The sequence below is a fragment of the Acanthopagrus latus genome, chromosome 15 (genome assembly GCF_904848185.1).
Source record: "Acanthopagrus latus isolate v.2019 chromosome 15, fAcaLat1.1, whole genome shotgun sequence".
Classification (NCBI taxonomy): Eukaryota; Metazoa; Chordata; class Actinopteri; order Spariformes; family Sparidae; genus Acanthopagrus; species Acanthopagrus latus.
In genome coordinates this window covers 9,197,813-9,213,863 of record NC_051053.1, presented here as the reverse complement: position 1 = coordinate 9,213,863, position 16,051 = coordinate 9,197,813, and the positions used below count along the sequence as shown (strand labels likewise).

At 43.5% G+C, this 16,051-nt stretch overlaps 1 protein-coding gene across 3 annotated transcripts in view; it reads left to right on the top strand.

Annotated features, from left to right (window-relative positions):
* The window catches only part of LOC119033439 (collagen alpha-1(IX) chain-like), a 23,279-nt gene extending 7,228 nt beyond the window's left edge, over window positions 1–16,051 (top strand). For 2 of the 3 annotated variants that reach the window (XM_037123543.1, XM_037123541.1), the window contains 32 exons: window positions 662–685; window positions 1,110–1,172; window positions 1,271–1,306; window positions 1,404–1,466; window positions 2,376–2,429; window positions 3,185–3,220; window positions 3,328–3,351; window positions 3,438–3,491; window positions 4,506–4,559; window positions 4,793–4,825; window positions 4,923–4,979; window positions 5,069–5,122; window positions 6,856–6,909; window positions 7,015–7,068; window positions 7,187–7,240; window positions 7,329–7,382; window positions 7,493–7,546; window positions 7,640–7,693; window positions 7,800–7,853; window positions 8,454–8,498; window positions 8,603–8,656; window positions 8,744–8,797; window positions 8,909–8,962; window positions 10,047–10,118; window positions 10,312–10,347; window positions 10,449–10,493; window positions 10,616–10,648; window positions 10,759–10,905; window positions 12,478–12,532; window positions 13,531–13,719; window positions 13,825–13,902; window positions 14,431–16,051. In XM_037123543.1, coding sequence (XP_036979438.1) covers window positions 662–685; window positions 1,110–1,172; window positions 1,271–1,306; window positions 1,404–1,466; window positions 2,376–2,429; window positions 3,185–3,220; window positions 3,328–3,351; window positions 3,438–3,491; window positions 4,506–4,559; window positions 4,793–4,825; window positions 4,923–4,979; window positions 5,069–5,122; window positions 6,856–6,909; window positions 7,015–7,068; window positions 7,187–7,240; window positions 7,329–7,382; window positions 7,493–7,546; window positions 7,640–7,693; window positions 7,800–7,853; window positions 8,454–8,498; window positions 8,603–8,656; window positions 8,744–8,797; window positions 8,909–8,962; window positions 10,047–10,118; window positions 10,312–10,347; window positions 10,449–10,493; window positions 10,616–10,648; window positions 10,759–10,905; window positions 12,478–12,532; window positions 13,531–13,719; window positions 13,825–13,902; window positions 14,431–14,627 — 1,989 coding nt within the window. In that variant the 3' untranslated portion in view covers window positions 14,628–16,051. Of the gene's footprint in view, window positions 1–66; window positions 609–661; window positions 686–1,109; window positions 1,173–1,270; window positions 1,307–1,403; window positions 1,467–2,375; window positions 2,430–3,184; window positions 3,221–3,327; window positions 3,352–3,437; window positions 3,492–4,505; window positions 4,560–4,792; window positions 4,826–4,922; window positions 4,980–5,068; window positions 5,123–6,855; window positions 6,910–7,014; window positions 7,069–7,186; window positions 7,241–7,328; window positions 7,383–7,492; window positions 7,547–7,639; window positions 7,694–7,799; window positions 7,854–8,453; window positions 8,499–8,602; window positions 8,657–8,743; window positions 8,798–8,908; window positions 8,963–10,046; window positions 10,119–10,311; window positions 10,348–10,448; window positions 10,494–10,615; window positions 10,649–10,758; window positions 10,906–12,477; window positions 12,533–13,530; window positions 13,720–13,824; window positions 13,903–14,430 lie in introns of those variants that run through there. The other variant, XM_037123544.1, reaches the window with a different exon arrangement.

Here is a 16,051-nt window from a genome sequence, read left to right as displayed (position 1 = left end):
ACTTCAGATAACATCACCAGCACCAGTCTGAGTGTGTGTGTGTGTGTGTGTGTGTGTGTGTGTGGTATGACAGGTCCGACCATCAGTTATCAGGCTATTATAATCCTTGATCATTTGGATGTGCCTAATTGTGAAATCAAATCAAACGGCCATCATATGAATGTGCGTAAAAGCAGTTCGTTGAGCAGAACACGCGTAAAGTTGGCACACCTAAAAAAGAAAGACAAAAAAAGAATACAAGTTCTATTGAATTAATTTGTGGGTCGTAGCAGAGGTTAAATAACGCGCTGACCCTGCCTATTGGTGGCGTCGGCGCCGTGGTCCCTCCCCTGGGTGTCCCCTCCAATCGCCGCCTCTAGCCAAGCGTGGCATGAATATACATGAGCCCGCTGATGGCTATGGGACCTCGGGCGGTCTAGATAGCCGAAAGGGATTCAGTTGGGTTGTTTTGTCGGGGGGGATCCTTCAGCCCGACGAATCCCAGCGAAAGGACTTACAACTGTTTTACCTTTCCTGCCCTCGGGGACATCATGGCTCGGGCCCCCAGCGTTAGAGGGCCTGTTCTGGCTCTGCTCCTTCTGCAGCTTGTCCTCATCTGCTCCGCTCAAGTAAGACTAACTATGTTTCCCTCTGCGTCTGCTCTCTCTATTTGTCTCCACAGCCTGACGTGACAGGGGTGCTGCAGGTGAGTGTTCTCCCCGAGCTCCTGCGGAATAACAAGATCCATTTTGCCTACAAATTGGGTCGAGATTGTTGCTGAGATTGTTTCATCTGGTAAATTTATTGGACATTTGTTCCAGGAGTGGAGGGAGAAAAAAAAAAAAGCCAGTGAGGAGACTTCTGTCTTAAGTCTCCTTTCAAAACTTTTGCACACTTTTGTCTATAGCTGATGCATTCTGCAGTCAGAAATCAGCTCTACAGACTGTTTGCTGTTAGTATTAATGTCTTCTATAAGCAAGCAATAAGTGGGTGCACCTGTTCTCTCGTTTTTTTTTTCCATATCGCCTCTGTAGCGGTATGTCAGTATGAGGAATAGCAACCGTTGGTGTGGTTTGTTTTCAGCAATTTAAGCTGACATTTTCTCATCATATTATTGTCATTTTACTCAGAGGACTCAAGGACCCGCCGGCCCTCCTGGACCTGCAGGTGTTCCAGGAGTTGATGGCATTGATGTAAGTCCTGCCGGTTCTGCAACACTGCACGTATAACGGTGCCAAGTACTGGAGAACAGATCACTAATAGATCACCCATTGCTCTTCTTTTGTTTCAGGGGGAAAGGGGAGCAGATGGCGAGGAGGGACTTCCTGTAACTATAACATCTAATACAACATTTAAATAATGTGTTCACTGTTTGGCTGTTTGGCTCACTGATGTGTTTGTGCACGCGGGACCTTTGTCCTTAGGGACCCGATGGAGACGCAGGTAAACCCGGCTCTACTGGATTACCTGGAATTCCTGGAAATGATGTGAGTATGTTCAGTATTTTGTGTTTTATGTATTTGCCTGCAGAGCGGTGGGGAGGCAAAGTGTGATCCCTCCACTGTATGGGTTTTGTTTTGCACTTAGTAGTCCTGTTGGGTGAGCAGTGATATGTCAGATTTTGCAGGGGATCTTGGGGAAACGGGGGCAAAAATTTGAGGAATTCATGAAACAGGATGAACAAATCCAAATTTCCTTTGTGCCAGGGTACACCAGGAGCCGGCTGCAATTAACTTTGCTCCCTTCAGAGTTCAAAGGAGGGTTAGAAAAACACCAGAACATATGACCGGTGCTTAAAGAGGCTGTAGGTGGATTTAGTACACTTTTCTTTATAAAACTGCATAATTATGCATGATGAGTCATTAAGAGCCTGTTTCATACATCTGCCAGGGTTCTGAAAACAATGGCAGCTTTGTTGACCGGCCTCTGTTGGTATCTCCTGTTGAGAATCCTCGAATCAGTGTGGAATGATTTCTTTCAGCGCGTTTGTTTGAAATGAGCCAGAGGAATGCCGCCCTCTGCTTGGTTTGCAGTCTGACACCTTTGCCCTCTGCCCCGGTCCTGACTTTTTTCCAGTGTGTCTGTGGACTTCAGAAACGGATGTTTAATCTCAAAGTGACTGAAGCCACGGTGCAGTTTATATGGAAACACTTAAGAGGAGGGGGGTTTACTCAAGTTAATCCCACACAAGACTCCTCCCACTCGTGTATGATTGTGTTATGATGATGTAACGACCATCCGAGTTAGAAAGGAAAGAAGTGCTGCCGGCTGATGTTAGAGGCTACATTTGATTTGAACATGTTGGTCTTCAAATACAAGGCAAAAACACACGGATGCCGAAGATCTCCAGGGTTTATTCTGATGTGTTAGTTAAGCATGATGTCTCTTCTCTGCAGGGTTTGACTGGCCCTATTGGAGATCCCGGGCCTGACGGTCCCCCCGGGCAGAAAGTGAGTGACTAATGAGCCTTTTTTTTTTTTTTTTTTTTGCTTTTTCCTGCTTTCCGAAAGACCGTCAGTGAAACGGTGCCAAGCTGCTTTCCAGCCTTTTTGGCATGGCAGCGAGAGCCGCAGTGCATAAACCAATTCCTCATGACAAATGAGACTTAATCCTGCAAGTGTTCTGTGTAATCTCCGTGGGGAATGAAGGGCCCAACATCGGTACTCATTAGGCTAAACATTGCTGGGTCAAGTGTGCCGGGCGCAGTCATGTGATGAGCCGGAGGAATGTTAACTCGGACTGTCTGCAGGCTCGCACGGCTCAATCTTTTTACCTGAAAACAGCATTTCAGTATATTTGCATCTACCTAATGTCCAGAGATAGAGTGTAACTGAGCAAATGCACTCAAGTACTGCTGCCTCATACTACGACCTTTTACTCCATTTATTAGAAGCAGCTTCATTAAATATATTCACTTTATGCGCAATCAGATTCAAAACTTAAAACACCGATTCTGATATCGGAATATGGGATCTGATTTACTTTTACATGCATTATTTTTATGGTCAGTAGAGTATGTTTAATATCAGATACTTTAAATGTGCAATATGTAAGCTTTTTAGTTTCAAAATGTTTAAAATACAACTAAAACTTTCAGCAGAATGTGAAGAAATAAGAGTTTTTGTCATCTTTACTTTCACTCGAGTACAACTTTGGGGTATTTTATTCAACACTGCCTTTTTATGCATTTACCTTCGTCCTTCAGGGTGAACCTGGAAGCGCTGGGCCTCGTGGATCACCTGTGAGTAGCATTTCTTCTCCTCAGATAAGTTCAGACCTTCTCTCTTGTCTTGTATACACCCAATTCTCTATACCACACTGAGTCACACTGTGCATGTCTGTCCTCAGGGCGTTGGGCCAGATGGTGCTCCTGTAAGTACATTTTTTAGTCACAGAATTAATACGAATCTTGGTAAGATGTCTTTAATACTGAAAACCTGAAATGTGATTTTAAACAGGGACCGCCCGGGCCCGGAGGACTTCTGGGTGAAGTGGGAAAAGTTGGACCACCTGTGAGTAGAGACGGATCAATGGACTGTTGCCTTTATTTTAAATTAGGGCCACGGGCTAGAAAACACACCGCAGCTTCGAATACTGCCAGCGTGAGCTCTGAGGTGCTGCTACGCTGCCTCCGGCCAATGACAGAACAAAAGGAATGACCAAAAAAAGTGAAGGTCAATCTAAGCTGAGGCAAAAAACACTGTATGGAGGTGAAGCCTTACATCTATACTGCACAGATCTGTGTGCTGGAAGACGTGCTGCTTCTGAACCATGAAACATATACACCCACTCTGCAGTATATACTGGTTATATCATCAGTACGTGCTGTATCGAAGTTTCAAACTTTTCTCGTCCAATCAGAGATCGTTTTCGCACATTTTAGGACGTTTCAGAAATTCATTCATGGCCGTAAAATCAACACGAGATATCAATTATTCAGCCCCTTCATCTGACTGAAGTGCCTCTGGGTGTTTTTTTGTTTTTTTTGTTTTTTTTTACTGGAGCTTCATATCCCAGAATTTAACTTCACCTCATAGGTGTATATATATATCAGACTTATTTCTTGATTTATTTTAAGTTTAATTTTGCCCCTTGGCCACATGTCAGCATCAGCTTGCATTGGATCTCAAAGCAGTGATCAGAGATAAACAGCTAGGTTTGCAACAGTACATTTAAATTAGCAGCATTACCTCTTATTATATATGAAATTATGGACTCTCAAAGTGAGCATTTCACTGCAGACTTTACAGTAGTTGGAACCAGCTCGAGGTACATTTGTTGTACGCTTTTTGTACAATTCCTCTTAAAACACTAAATGCATTGGAGCTCTAAGGACACTGATGCAACACAATACTTTAATTTAGAAATCGCCAATTAATAATGAAATTTCAGAGCATCAATTCTAACACTAAAAAAGCAGCATTAATATACATACTACTACTTTTTTCTATTATAGAGGAGTTAATGATACATAGTAAACCTTCAGTAGCGTTTTTTATTGACACATTTCATGCCTTTTTCCGCAGGGGGCCATGGGTGTGAGAGGGCCCGGGGGACCTCGTGGACCGACAGGGCCCAGAGTAAGTGACACAGCTTCATCTGACACCCCACATGATTTGCGACAACGGCAACATTTGACTGTACATTTCACAAGAGAAGCCATGAATTTCATTTGGCCTTGTTAGCGATGCCGCCAACGCGCCGCTGCACACCGCTGTCCTTCCTCTGGTGATTTACAGGCTCCTTAGATTCATCATGATGTTGATGAATTGCAGCATTTAAGTGTTAACGTGTATTTTTCTCTGAATTTCAGGGTGCAGCTGGAATGCTAGGCAGTGCCGACCTGGTAAAGTTACTTTTCTGGAGATTATGAGTGAGGGGTTTTTGTTTTTTTTTGGCATCAAATGTCATGAACATTTTCTGTCTTTCATTTTGCCGCTTAGTGTCCAAACTCTTGTCCACCTGGGATGCCCGGACATCCCGGCCTCCCTGGCATGAAGGTGAGCAGCAGAGTTGTGTTGAACTAAAAATGAATGTCAATGTCCCAAAATAAAGTGCGATTAATGGGTTATTCTTTGTGTGTTTCAAGGGCCACAAAGGCGTCAAAGGTGAATCAGGAGAACCTGGGAAACAAGGCCACAAGGTAAAATATGTTCGGTTTAAGGGGAAACGCTTGTTTGTAAACACAGCCGAGAATTACTAGTAGCGCCAAACGTTATAAACGTCCACAAAGTGAATTTACACTCGCATAAAACCTCATGAATAACATAAATTTGCCTCCACGTGCCATGGCGTTCCACATCGGGAAACAATTATGCACGACCTAAATGTGAAAAAGGAATTCTCGCTGCCTGCGAGACGCTCTTTTTCAAGAGGAAGTGATACAAGCCTGTGTGTAATGCCTCTGACTCTTTGTAATGCACGGGGGATGATTTATTTGAAATGATGTTCAAGCACAACTACCCTCTCCCTGTAATGTGTCTATGCACTATATAAATGGAAATGAGTCTGGGCCCATCTCCCTTTATCACCCCATGCCAGGATATGATTTACTGTCAGTCTGCGCGCCATCCCTGAGACTGATTTTCTCCTTCACTGGAAGTTTCATTCGAGGGGTCTTTCCCCCCCTTCCCTGTTTTCCACTCAAAAATTCACAAATATAAATTTGAACCAAAGTTAACGATAGCACAAGCAGATGTTGTGCTCGAGTCGAAAGTGTGTAATGTTGTGATGTTGAAGGAGACTATGGAAATGTGAAAAGAAAGTTTGTGTTTGAGAGATGGCCCCTTGGCACGAGGCCTAAAGAGAAAAGAGTGCTCGACCCTGTTACCTACAACAACATGCAGCTCTTCACCTCTTATTCTAGATGAACAGAAACTTGCATCCGGTGACTGTTTTTTATTGTAGAATTATCTGAGTTGTTTTGTCTAGTGAGAGTCGGAAAATGGTGAAAAGTGTGGTCCCAAGAACACTGTTTGAAGCTAGAAAGGTGGCAGGGTCCGCCACACATAAACAAGGTGAAACTTTATGAAACTGGGTAAGGTCAGTTTGTGCATTCAGCCATGAGTGCTTATTTGTTTGTTCAAGCATAAAAAAGAAAAGTCAGTGAGGGCCTCGAAGGTTGGTGATACATTTAATCGTTGTCAACTAATTGATCAAGCAGCTAATAATTGCAGCACTAGAAGCAATATGTTCCGCTCACGTCTATAATGACAGTAAAAATATATGACAGTAAACAAAGACAGGAAAATGTTTGGAGTTGTTTTTTTTTTTTTTTTAAATCAAGCAAACCACTGAGAGTTGAAAACGTTCTTTTAATGGCTCAACACTTTGGCTTTCTCACACTTTGCCTCTCAACAAAAACTGTGCCTCCGTTAGCAGAATATGACTCAGACAGTCGGGCAGAATGAAACATCAGCTCGCATTTCTCCATGGGATGCAAATTGTGCTCGCTTCTGTAATATTTCATTACTGGCCACGTATTGTTTGCATGTCTTGATAGCCAATGTTAATAATTAAAAGAAGAAATTGCCTCTTTAACAGCAGGAAATATGCGCAGCCTCAGACCCCGGACCACTATCTGTCTTAATGGATGTGCCTCCTCAGGTCCACCGGAGTCAGCGTATAAATTATTACTAATTTGCGAAGCAGGAGAGCGGTAATTTGGAGTTAAATCGTCTGCTTTTTGCCCTCTTGCAATCCATTACAAAAGTGGGTATTAAACACAGTTCAGAGTGGCCGCCTCATTTTCTAATTAGCACACTGCTGATAGGAGCAGCTTCCATTTGTCCTCTTAAATTGTACTTACATTTGCCGCTCGTCTGATTGACTTCATGCTGTGTTGCTGCTGACGTTCCTCCTCTGTTATTCACTCAGGGCGAGGAGGGAGACCAGGGAAGCCCCGGGGAGGTCGGATCCCAAGGACCAACGGTAAGATACAGAATTCGTCTTACAAGTTAAAGTTTGCTCTTTATTGTGTCAGGTTCTCTTTCCTCTGCTCACCAAGGCGCCTGTTGGATCTATTTGTTATTTTAGGGCCCTCAGGGAATTCGTGGAGCCATGGGAATGATGGGCTCCAAGGGAGAGATGGTTGGTACCTCCATGGCACCTCTCATATACATTACATTCCTCCTGAATTATTTGCAAATCAAGGTTAATTCCGTTAATATTTGTCTGTCAAATTTATACTGTTATTCCTCTCTCGCAGGGAGCTCGAGGTCTTGATGGAGATCCAGGTCCCCAGGGTGTTGCAGGAGCGACTGTGAGTTGTTTTTTTCTCCCCCAAAGTTAAATGCTTTTATTTTTCTGTGGCTTACATGAGTAGAACGTGATCGAATGTATTATTTCAGGGCGATCGAGGCCAGAGGGGCGTGATGGGCGAGCTTGGGCCTAAGGGTGAAACAGTAAGTAGCCACATCAACAGCACAGATGCTTTCAGATGGAGGGAAATAAGGGTAATGACTGGAATCAATGCGTACAGTTCTAACAAACGTACTGTCGCTTTGTTCTTCAGGGCGCTCAAGGGCCGAGAGGAATCACAGGTCTCCCAGGTCCCAAAGGAGGGGCTGTGAGTGTCTGATCCATGATCACAAATAAAGCTTTAATGTTTGGACGTGTTGCCAGCAAAGAACTCATCCTTGTTTGTGCTTTTTATCACCAGGGCTTACCGGGCGTGGACGGACGGGAGGGTATTCCCGGGATGCCGGGATCAAAGGTAGAGCGTCAGATCCACTTTTTTTTTATTTAGAAAACTTTAACAGTTTAATCGAATGCATTTGGCTGCGAGGAGGTTCTGTTTTTCACTGTCTGCCTCCCCGCAGGGAAGCGTTGGCAAGGCAGGCGTGCCTGGAGAGGTCGGACTTCAGGGGCTTCCTGTGAGTATGACCTTTAACCTGAGCTGTCAAGACTGACTCTGATCGGATGCACCTGAGTAAACCCACAGGGAACGGCTGAAAGCGCCCCCCCATGCTGCTGTGCAATATCTACACATCACGTCGGTGTCGGAGTTATAACGGGAGTTAGAAGAATGTTTTTGTCGCATCTTTTATTGGATTAAATATGATGAAGCGGACCTATTTTCAAGGGAAATCTGCAGAGCTCCATCCCTCTGTGAGAGGCTGCAGCACGAGACGGTAATCAATGTCTTCCCCAGGCAGCAAAGTGAGAGCAAAGTTTCTCCAGCGCTCTAATCTGTGATTAGTCTAATGAAGAGCACTAATGAGAATCAGTTAGCAAGCATGAGCTGCCTGCCTGTGGTGGCATTAAGAAACATTTTGTGAGTGTAAAAGTCGCCACCTGAATTAAACATCCAGAGCACTTTTAAGCTTATTCAGGTCAAAGGCTCAAACAAATATGTTTTTTCCCCACTAAGCCTTCTGTCTTTAAGCTCCAGTGTCTGTTTTCTTTCCTGAACGACCCTTGCGGCTGGAAACTGCTCTGCTTGTAACTGTTTAATCTCTTCTCTGTCTTTTAAGGGTTTGCCTGGTTCACCTGGACCAAAAGGCTTGAGCGGCCCTAAGGTTCTCCTCCTTATCATTTATCAAATATCATTAGTTGTTTTCTTGATGTTTTTTTTTCTTTTCAAATCATCAGAATCTGAAAGCAGCTGTTTTTGTCTTCACAGGGAGACTCTGGTCAGCCAGGCCTTCCTGGAACACTGGGACCTGCTGGCAAAGCGGTAAGTAAGAACAACACGTGTTGAAACACCATCAGGATTTTTGCCACCTCTGATGTGTCACCGTGACATTTTCCTGTCACACCTCAGGGTGAGCGTGGAGAACAGGGGGAGGTGGGACCAGTCGGACCTATTGGTGAACCTGTGAGTATTTTTCCTGCCTGCTTGAATTTCTTTTGTCTGTATTTTGTCGGTATGTTTATTTTAAACTCAGCCCTTCCACTTTTCTTAACTTCTTGACCCTTTCACTTACAGGGAGCCGTAGGAGAGCAAGGCCCTACAGGTCCAGCCGGCAAGCCAGGTGCCAGGGTAAGTTAAAAACACAAGTTGTAGCACACAATTAAAATACATTAAGAGTGATTTTGATTTCAAATTCATATTTAGTTTATCCGTGCCTTTATTTTCTTTGTGACTTTGTGACATCACACTGCATCACCATGTCACACATTTGCATAATTTATGCCCAATGTCTGGTCGAGCTCATAAGAATTAATCTAGCACAACTGCACTGCTGTTGTTAGCAGTGCTGGGTCAGGCGTGTCGGAGCTGACCAATCAGAGGAAACTGATTATTTGTGATTTTATTAAGAGAAATACACATTTATTATTATTGTTCCCATAATTCCTTAGAAATGTTTTATAATCTAAAAATGAATGTGTTTATGATATTATTATTAACTTTTTATAGAACTTGTTAATGTTTGTAAGGGCATTATTACCAGTTAATAAGACTGCATTACAAAGACCTTAAAATAAACAGTTACCAGCATTGTTTTTCAAAATTAATGCATGGACAGGCTAAATACACTCAGAACTGAAAGCTAAAAATGCTTAATACAAACAACTTAATATAAAACAATACCTAGATGACTTATGAAAACCTTAGTAGCAAGTGTACATCCAGCACCAATTAGCAGCAACATATAGCAAAACTTTAATGGGTGCACACAGGAGCAGAGGCATCAGACAGTGTTCAGCTCCTTGCATTTTTGTCGCTTTCAAATAAGAGAAGCTGAAAAAGCGGGGAAGCCTCAGAGCGGTCAGTCCTGGCTGTTGTTCCACTGGAATGTCTCAGAGAATAGGCCCAGGCTGGATCTCACATGAGGTCTATTTTCACAGTAAGGGGAGAGCTGTAAGCAAGCAGGCTGAATGAGCCCTCTGTTCTCCTGGCATTCCTCAGACAGTCGGCCAGCGATCAAAGGGGGGCGAAGGCACACAAACACGCCCGAGAAGAATAAGGAGCGATGCTAAGCTGCGCCGCAACTTTCATTACAGGCACAGATTATATATTATGTATATATGTGTTTACTCTAGCTACTGATATTTGAGCCATTGAAAAACAGGTGTCATAACCCCGCTGCTACTCATCAGATGTGCATGTTTGTTTGTCACAGGGACCCAAAGGTGACCCCGGTCTCCCCGGTCTCCCCGGTCCTCCTGGCCTGCCCGGGGAGAAAGGAGAGAGGGTAAGAAAAAAACGCCACATGACCTTTCAGATCCCTTTTCAGATTTATCGTCTTTAACGGTTGGAGAGAGATTAAAGCTCAGCAGCAAACAGCTGATCGGCTCCCTCTAGTGTGGACAAACAAAATGTCCCGAGCTTTCTTTGTTCTGCAGCAGCTGTTTAGTCAGTTGATGCTTTTGTCTTGTGCATGACAGGGAGGACGTGGAGAACCGGGACCCAAAGGAGAACAGGTATGAAATCCTCGACAGTAAATATTAATTCTCGCTCAGTGTTCAAATAACAAGCGGGCTGCTTTATTATATGAATTATTAACGGGAGCGTGTTTTCATAGGGAACACAAGGTGACGAGGGTAACCCCGGAGACAAAGGGGATGTTGTAAGTTGTTTCACCAACACTGACGCCGCAAATGAAACTATTCATCATCTCTATTCACCGTCTCACCAGAGTACAATTATCCACGTTTCCATCCTATGTTTTTTTCATGAACGGTGTCATAGGGTGAGGCAGGAGATCCCGGAGCTAAAGGAGAGGTGAGTGCAGAGTGATTATTTAAAACCAGCTTCCTCCGTGTTTTCCACTGAGAAAGGTGCTGCAGATTTTAAGAAAAAATATATTTTCCTGCTCTGATTTTCCCGCTAAGGACGGTAACATCGGCGAGCCCGGCAGAAGAGGTCCCGAGGGAGGCAGAGGTCAGCCCGGCATCGAGGGGCCGCCCGGCACACCTGGGCCACGGGGCATGCAGGGGAACAGGGGTGCACCCGGAGTCAGAGGGTCTCAGGGTCCTGCTGTAAGTGCCAAGGGAGAACACTGGAAGGGTGGAGAGGGATGAAAAGTGTTGAAAAGCAAAACTCTGAGGGCTAAAAGTTTCGCTTCAGCACCGATACTTCCAGCTGACATTAAATCCCATCCTTAAGTTACATTATGTCTCGTCTGCACAGTTCTCTCCAATATAGTATTAATATTTTACTTACGTCCAGTTTTGAGTATGTCCATTTTCTGCCACTTTATACTTCCACCTCACTACAGTTCACAGGCTAATCTTGTCCTCTCTACACCACCATGTTTATTTGACGTTTCAGTCATCAGCTATTCTGCAGAGTTAATAATATGATCAACAATGATGTTACATTATAGATCAAGATAAAACTTTATTGATCCCTGCGGGGACATTTCCGAGCTCCTCACGCAGATGAACTGTATAAAGCAGTTAAGCCACATTTCGCAGTGCCGACAGTGAAGCGGTGAATACACTAAAGGGTAAGTTCACCCAAAAAGGAGCATTCTGTCATCATCTTCTCACCCTCGAGCCACAACACATTTCTGGAGCTTCAGAGTTGAATTTAGGCTTGGACTGTGCTACACCAGCTGTATGGAGCCATTTCCTCTTTATTTGCAGATGCTTTCAGAAATTTAAAATGAGTCCCCATCTACTGCGCTTGTTATTTGTTTTGGTTTTTGCTGTTAATCTCCAGAAATGTTTTGTGAAGTGCCAGACTTGTCAACGATGGGGAGGTGAGTAGATGATGACTGAATGTTCATGTCCGGTTGGACTTTAATGCACCCGTTATAATAATCCAATAATGCTAGGGATTATTCAGTAATATGCTATTCGGTGTGATGAGTACTTTCACTTTGGTGTTTCTAGTTTATTTTGATGCCAATGCTTCAGTACTTTGACTTCCGTACAGTACAAATGCATGACTTCTACTTGTTTAATCGTTTTGAATCTTGAACCTATTCTGTCAAATTATTTCTTTCCATCAATGATACGTCACTTATCTTCAGTTTCTCCTGAGCCACGTACAGGTGTAAGATTTTTTAAAACACAACTTATGTTGATTTCATTAATGAGTCCCTCTGGGTTGAACACCTGTCCCTGCACACTCTTATCTATGTTATTCTGATCCCTTTCTTGTAACTCTAACTCGTGCGTATAAACCCCAGCATGGTGAGGCAGCAGCAGGGAGCACATCAAACCGCCTGAGCACGATGCTGTGAAAATTTAAATATCTTTGCACCCACTAAAGGCTCACTCTGACGCCCTTATCAAGATTGGTACAGTCAAATTCAACACCTGTGGTGATGTAAGGGGGAAACCACTGCACCTCCAAAATGTCAACTTCTCCAGAGAGGAGAAAGGAAGGCTCATTTTTAGCTTCACAACGGTGCACTTTGAGTTTATTGAACAGTTTTTTTTTATGAGCCCCGGAGCAGTGCGAGAGAAGTGAGTCATCTTTTAACTACAGTGAGAGGAAGTCAGTCGCATGCGACGAGGGCTGTTTTCACTCGATAGCGGCGCCCTCACATCGGTGTTGTCGTCATTGTTGTGAAATCTATTAAGTCATCCTTCTCCTTCCAGGGTAAAGAGCCGAGCGATCAGCACATCAGACAAGTTTGCATGCGAGTCATGCAAGGTAAGGACTGATAGGCCTTTGACCCCCATTTATCATCCCCTTGTGCCTCATTTCATGACTCTCATCTTTCACAGGATGCCTCATTACGCAACCACATACGGAGCCGCCCCCTCCGTTGTCTCATTGATCTGGGCGGCTGCCGAATACCCTGAAGTTTTTTGGTTTTTTTAAAATGGGAAGGTCTCATAGCCCAAACATGAAATAAGCTTCAGTCTTTGTTTATTTGATGGATGAAAGATTCTTCCTCCGAGCTTTTTTCGAAAATGTCTCACTGAAGGCGCAACCTCTGTTCTCTCTTCATTCTGTTGCTCTTACGTCTTCACAACTCATCTCCTACACTCATGATTTTTTTATACCCGATGTGATGAAAAATTAATTTCACCTCCAGCAGACCTGCACTCTTCTCCGCTCGGAGCAAAGAGCCTGCCTGGAAAGGGAATCTGAAAAAAAACAAAAAAAAAAAACAGAAAAAAATCTGAAAAAAAAAAAAAGAAAAAAAAAAAAGAGCAGTCAAGCAGCGGCTGCATGAATTTTCATCAGGACACAGAAAACTGGAATCTTAAGTGCAAAACACCATGCAGGAAGGAGCCACAGGAGATTAATATCAGACCCTTTAAACCATGAGCATACATTTTCTGTCGCTGATTGCTTGAAATAAAGAGTATAATCTCCTTTCCGCCCAATTTACTGAGTTTCTTCAGATAAAGGTTGAAAAACAGGAGAAGCTCGGGGGATATCGTGACCAGAGTTTCACCTCGCTCTGCTTCACTCTGAACTCGAGTGCGAGAGCTGTTGAACCATCTCGTCGATGAGAGTTGCTTTGGGCCTTACAGAAATGAGCCTTCATATGCTACGGCATGATTTATTACCAAGTGTTTTGTCTCAGAAAGTTCCCTTGATAACTATCAACCACAGCTGTTTGAAATGTGTCTTGCAGCCATGTTTGTTTCTGGCGGTTCACTCGGGTTCATTGTTGTCTTTCTGTCGTGCGCCAACAGAACAGCTAGCCCAGTTAGCCGCTAGTTTAAGGAGGCCAGAGTCTGGCGTAGCTGGTTTACCTGGAAAACCTGGACCTCCAGGGCCTCCTGGGACTCCCGGAGACAATGGCTTCCCGGGGCAGAGTGGAGCGAGAGGCCTTCCGGGACTCAAAGGGCCGCCGGGACATTTGGGAAAGAAAGGAGCCAAAGGTAATGAATGTGCTGGCAGGTGACGTGAGAGAACTAGGCATCAGATTGAACATGTTTGCCTTTTTATTGTGCACAGATGTCTTCATTACATGATGTGTGTTACAGGTGAGATGGGAGACAAAGGCTCCAGAGGGCCCACTGTACGAGGACCTAAAGGTCAGCAAGGACCTCCTGGACTTCCTGGTGAGTCAATTTTGCCTTTGAAATCTGCTCATGTCTGTGTCAAATCGATACTCATATTCTTATGTGTACACTCTCAGTTGAAGGCCAGTGTAAACAGGAAATGCGAACACAATAACCAAAAACACGATCTGACAAGGCTATGTGGGTGTTGGTGTTGGTCCTACCACATCATAATTAATGTCGACCATCGTCGCCACCGACAGTCTCGATTTTTGAAATGTCATAGCGTTTGTGACTCGGTAAAGAGACCGGAGGAATACGCACGAGAGAAGTTTTCCTTTCTAATGTGTTGTTATTGTTGAGACTATTTAAACCCACACCACAAATCAAACTGACAGAAAACTGAAAAACATAAAAAAGTATAATATTTCCCTCTGAGATGAAGTGGAAGGGGATTCTAAAGTACCCCAAAATGGTAATACCCAAGTAAAGTACAAGTTCCTCAAAAGTGTACTTAAGTTTACTACTTGAGTAAATGTACTCGATCACATTCCATCCCCGACAATATGTTTTCTTTTGTGTTAACAGGTGAGCCAGGCAAACCCGGCTATGGTCAGGATGGTCGGGATGGGCAGAGAGGACGTCCCGGCACTCCAGGACAGCCCGGTGTTCCTGGGCCTCCCGGTTCAGCCGGTCCTAACGGTTACTGCGACCCGTCAGCATGCAACCTCCAGGCAGGGGCCGCCCACCAGTCTCTGGATGTGAAGGGACCTGCAGGGAACTAAAGAGCCACTCTGGCGGAGACAGAAAGACTGTTGGATTAGCTCCCCCGAGCACACAGCATTTTTCACACTGTCTTCCTAAGGGGCTGCGGCTGGTGTGCTGCCGCCGATCCATTAACCTCTAGTCTTGCGAGCACGCTTTGTGCCAGCCACGTCTCCATCAGAAGGAGCCAGCCTCTTGCAAGTCATCTCGAAACACAAAACATTTTTTATGTGCTGCGAAAAACCTAGCTCGTTATGGTGCTTTTCTACCCGAGAGATGTTTCGATTATTTTTCAGGACAATGTGCTTGTATTTCTCAGAAGACATGAAATGAACACAATGTTTGTTTATCCCACTCTCCTTGTACCTCCGGCTATATTATCCTCCTCTTTTTTTCCATTTACACTGTTTGCTGTAATAAAAAAGATCCACTTTTCTAATAATCATCCAAAGTAAGTCATGATCAGGATTTTCTTTTCTTTCTTTTTTTTTTTTTGCTTTAAGTGACTTTTTCATTTTTTTTTACTGTATGTGCTAATGTACCAAAGATAAACCTACTGAAACCCCCTTCTTTAATACAGTTCCTTCAGCGCAAAATAAAAAAGGAGAGAGGATGAAAATGTCATCAAGTCACACTGACTTCAGTACATGTTGTAAATCTGTAAAGAAAAAAAAATGATGTTTGAATTTTGGTTAATTATATTTCCTACAAAAATAACCTGATGTGAGATTTTGTCTCATACTGTACAGAATGACGACAGAGTTCGGTCGTGCACGAGTGGAAATATATTTTAGGGGTGAGGGTGACCCTCGGTAAGGTCACGAATAAAGAGAACAACACACACAGTGTTTTATTTATTCTGGATACTGGTATCAGTCTGTGATGATGTAATGTTTGTGACCAACATGAGGAGTGAAAAATCGATGTTCCCAATATAATCGAAACTGTTACTTCTAAAAAAATAAAAAAATAAAGTGACAGTTGACAAAAACAGTGCGATCTCAAGGCCAGTTTAGTAGCTGTTCTGCACCTTTTGATGAACATCCTGTCACAGTCCCAAATGTAAATGCTCAGATTTAATTTAATTGTCTACATTTTCATGAAATCCGACACACTTCATGTGCTCATGAAGATCATGTGACGTGATGGAAGGCTTCCAGAACAGCTCTGAAACTATTCTGGATCTTGAGGTGAGCTGTTTTTTGCAGTCTTGAGAAAAGTATTAAAGCAACATTATGTAGAGCTTTGCCATTCACGCTATTACAATAAACTAATGTCAAGTTGATTCTGAAGCCGTTATTTTAAGGTGAAAAAGTGACATAATGTTGCTTTAAGTTAAAGTACCAATACAAAACTTTGAAAACATTCCACTACAAGTACACTAAAATCAAAACCTTATTAAATAAATGTATGTGAGCATAATCAGTGAAATGTACTTAAAGCG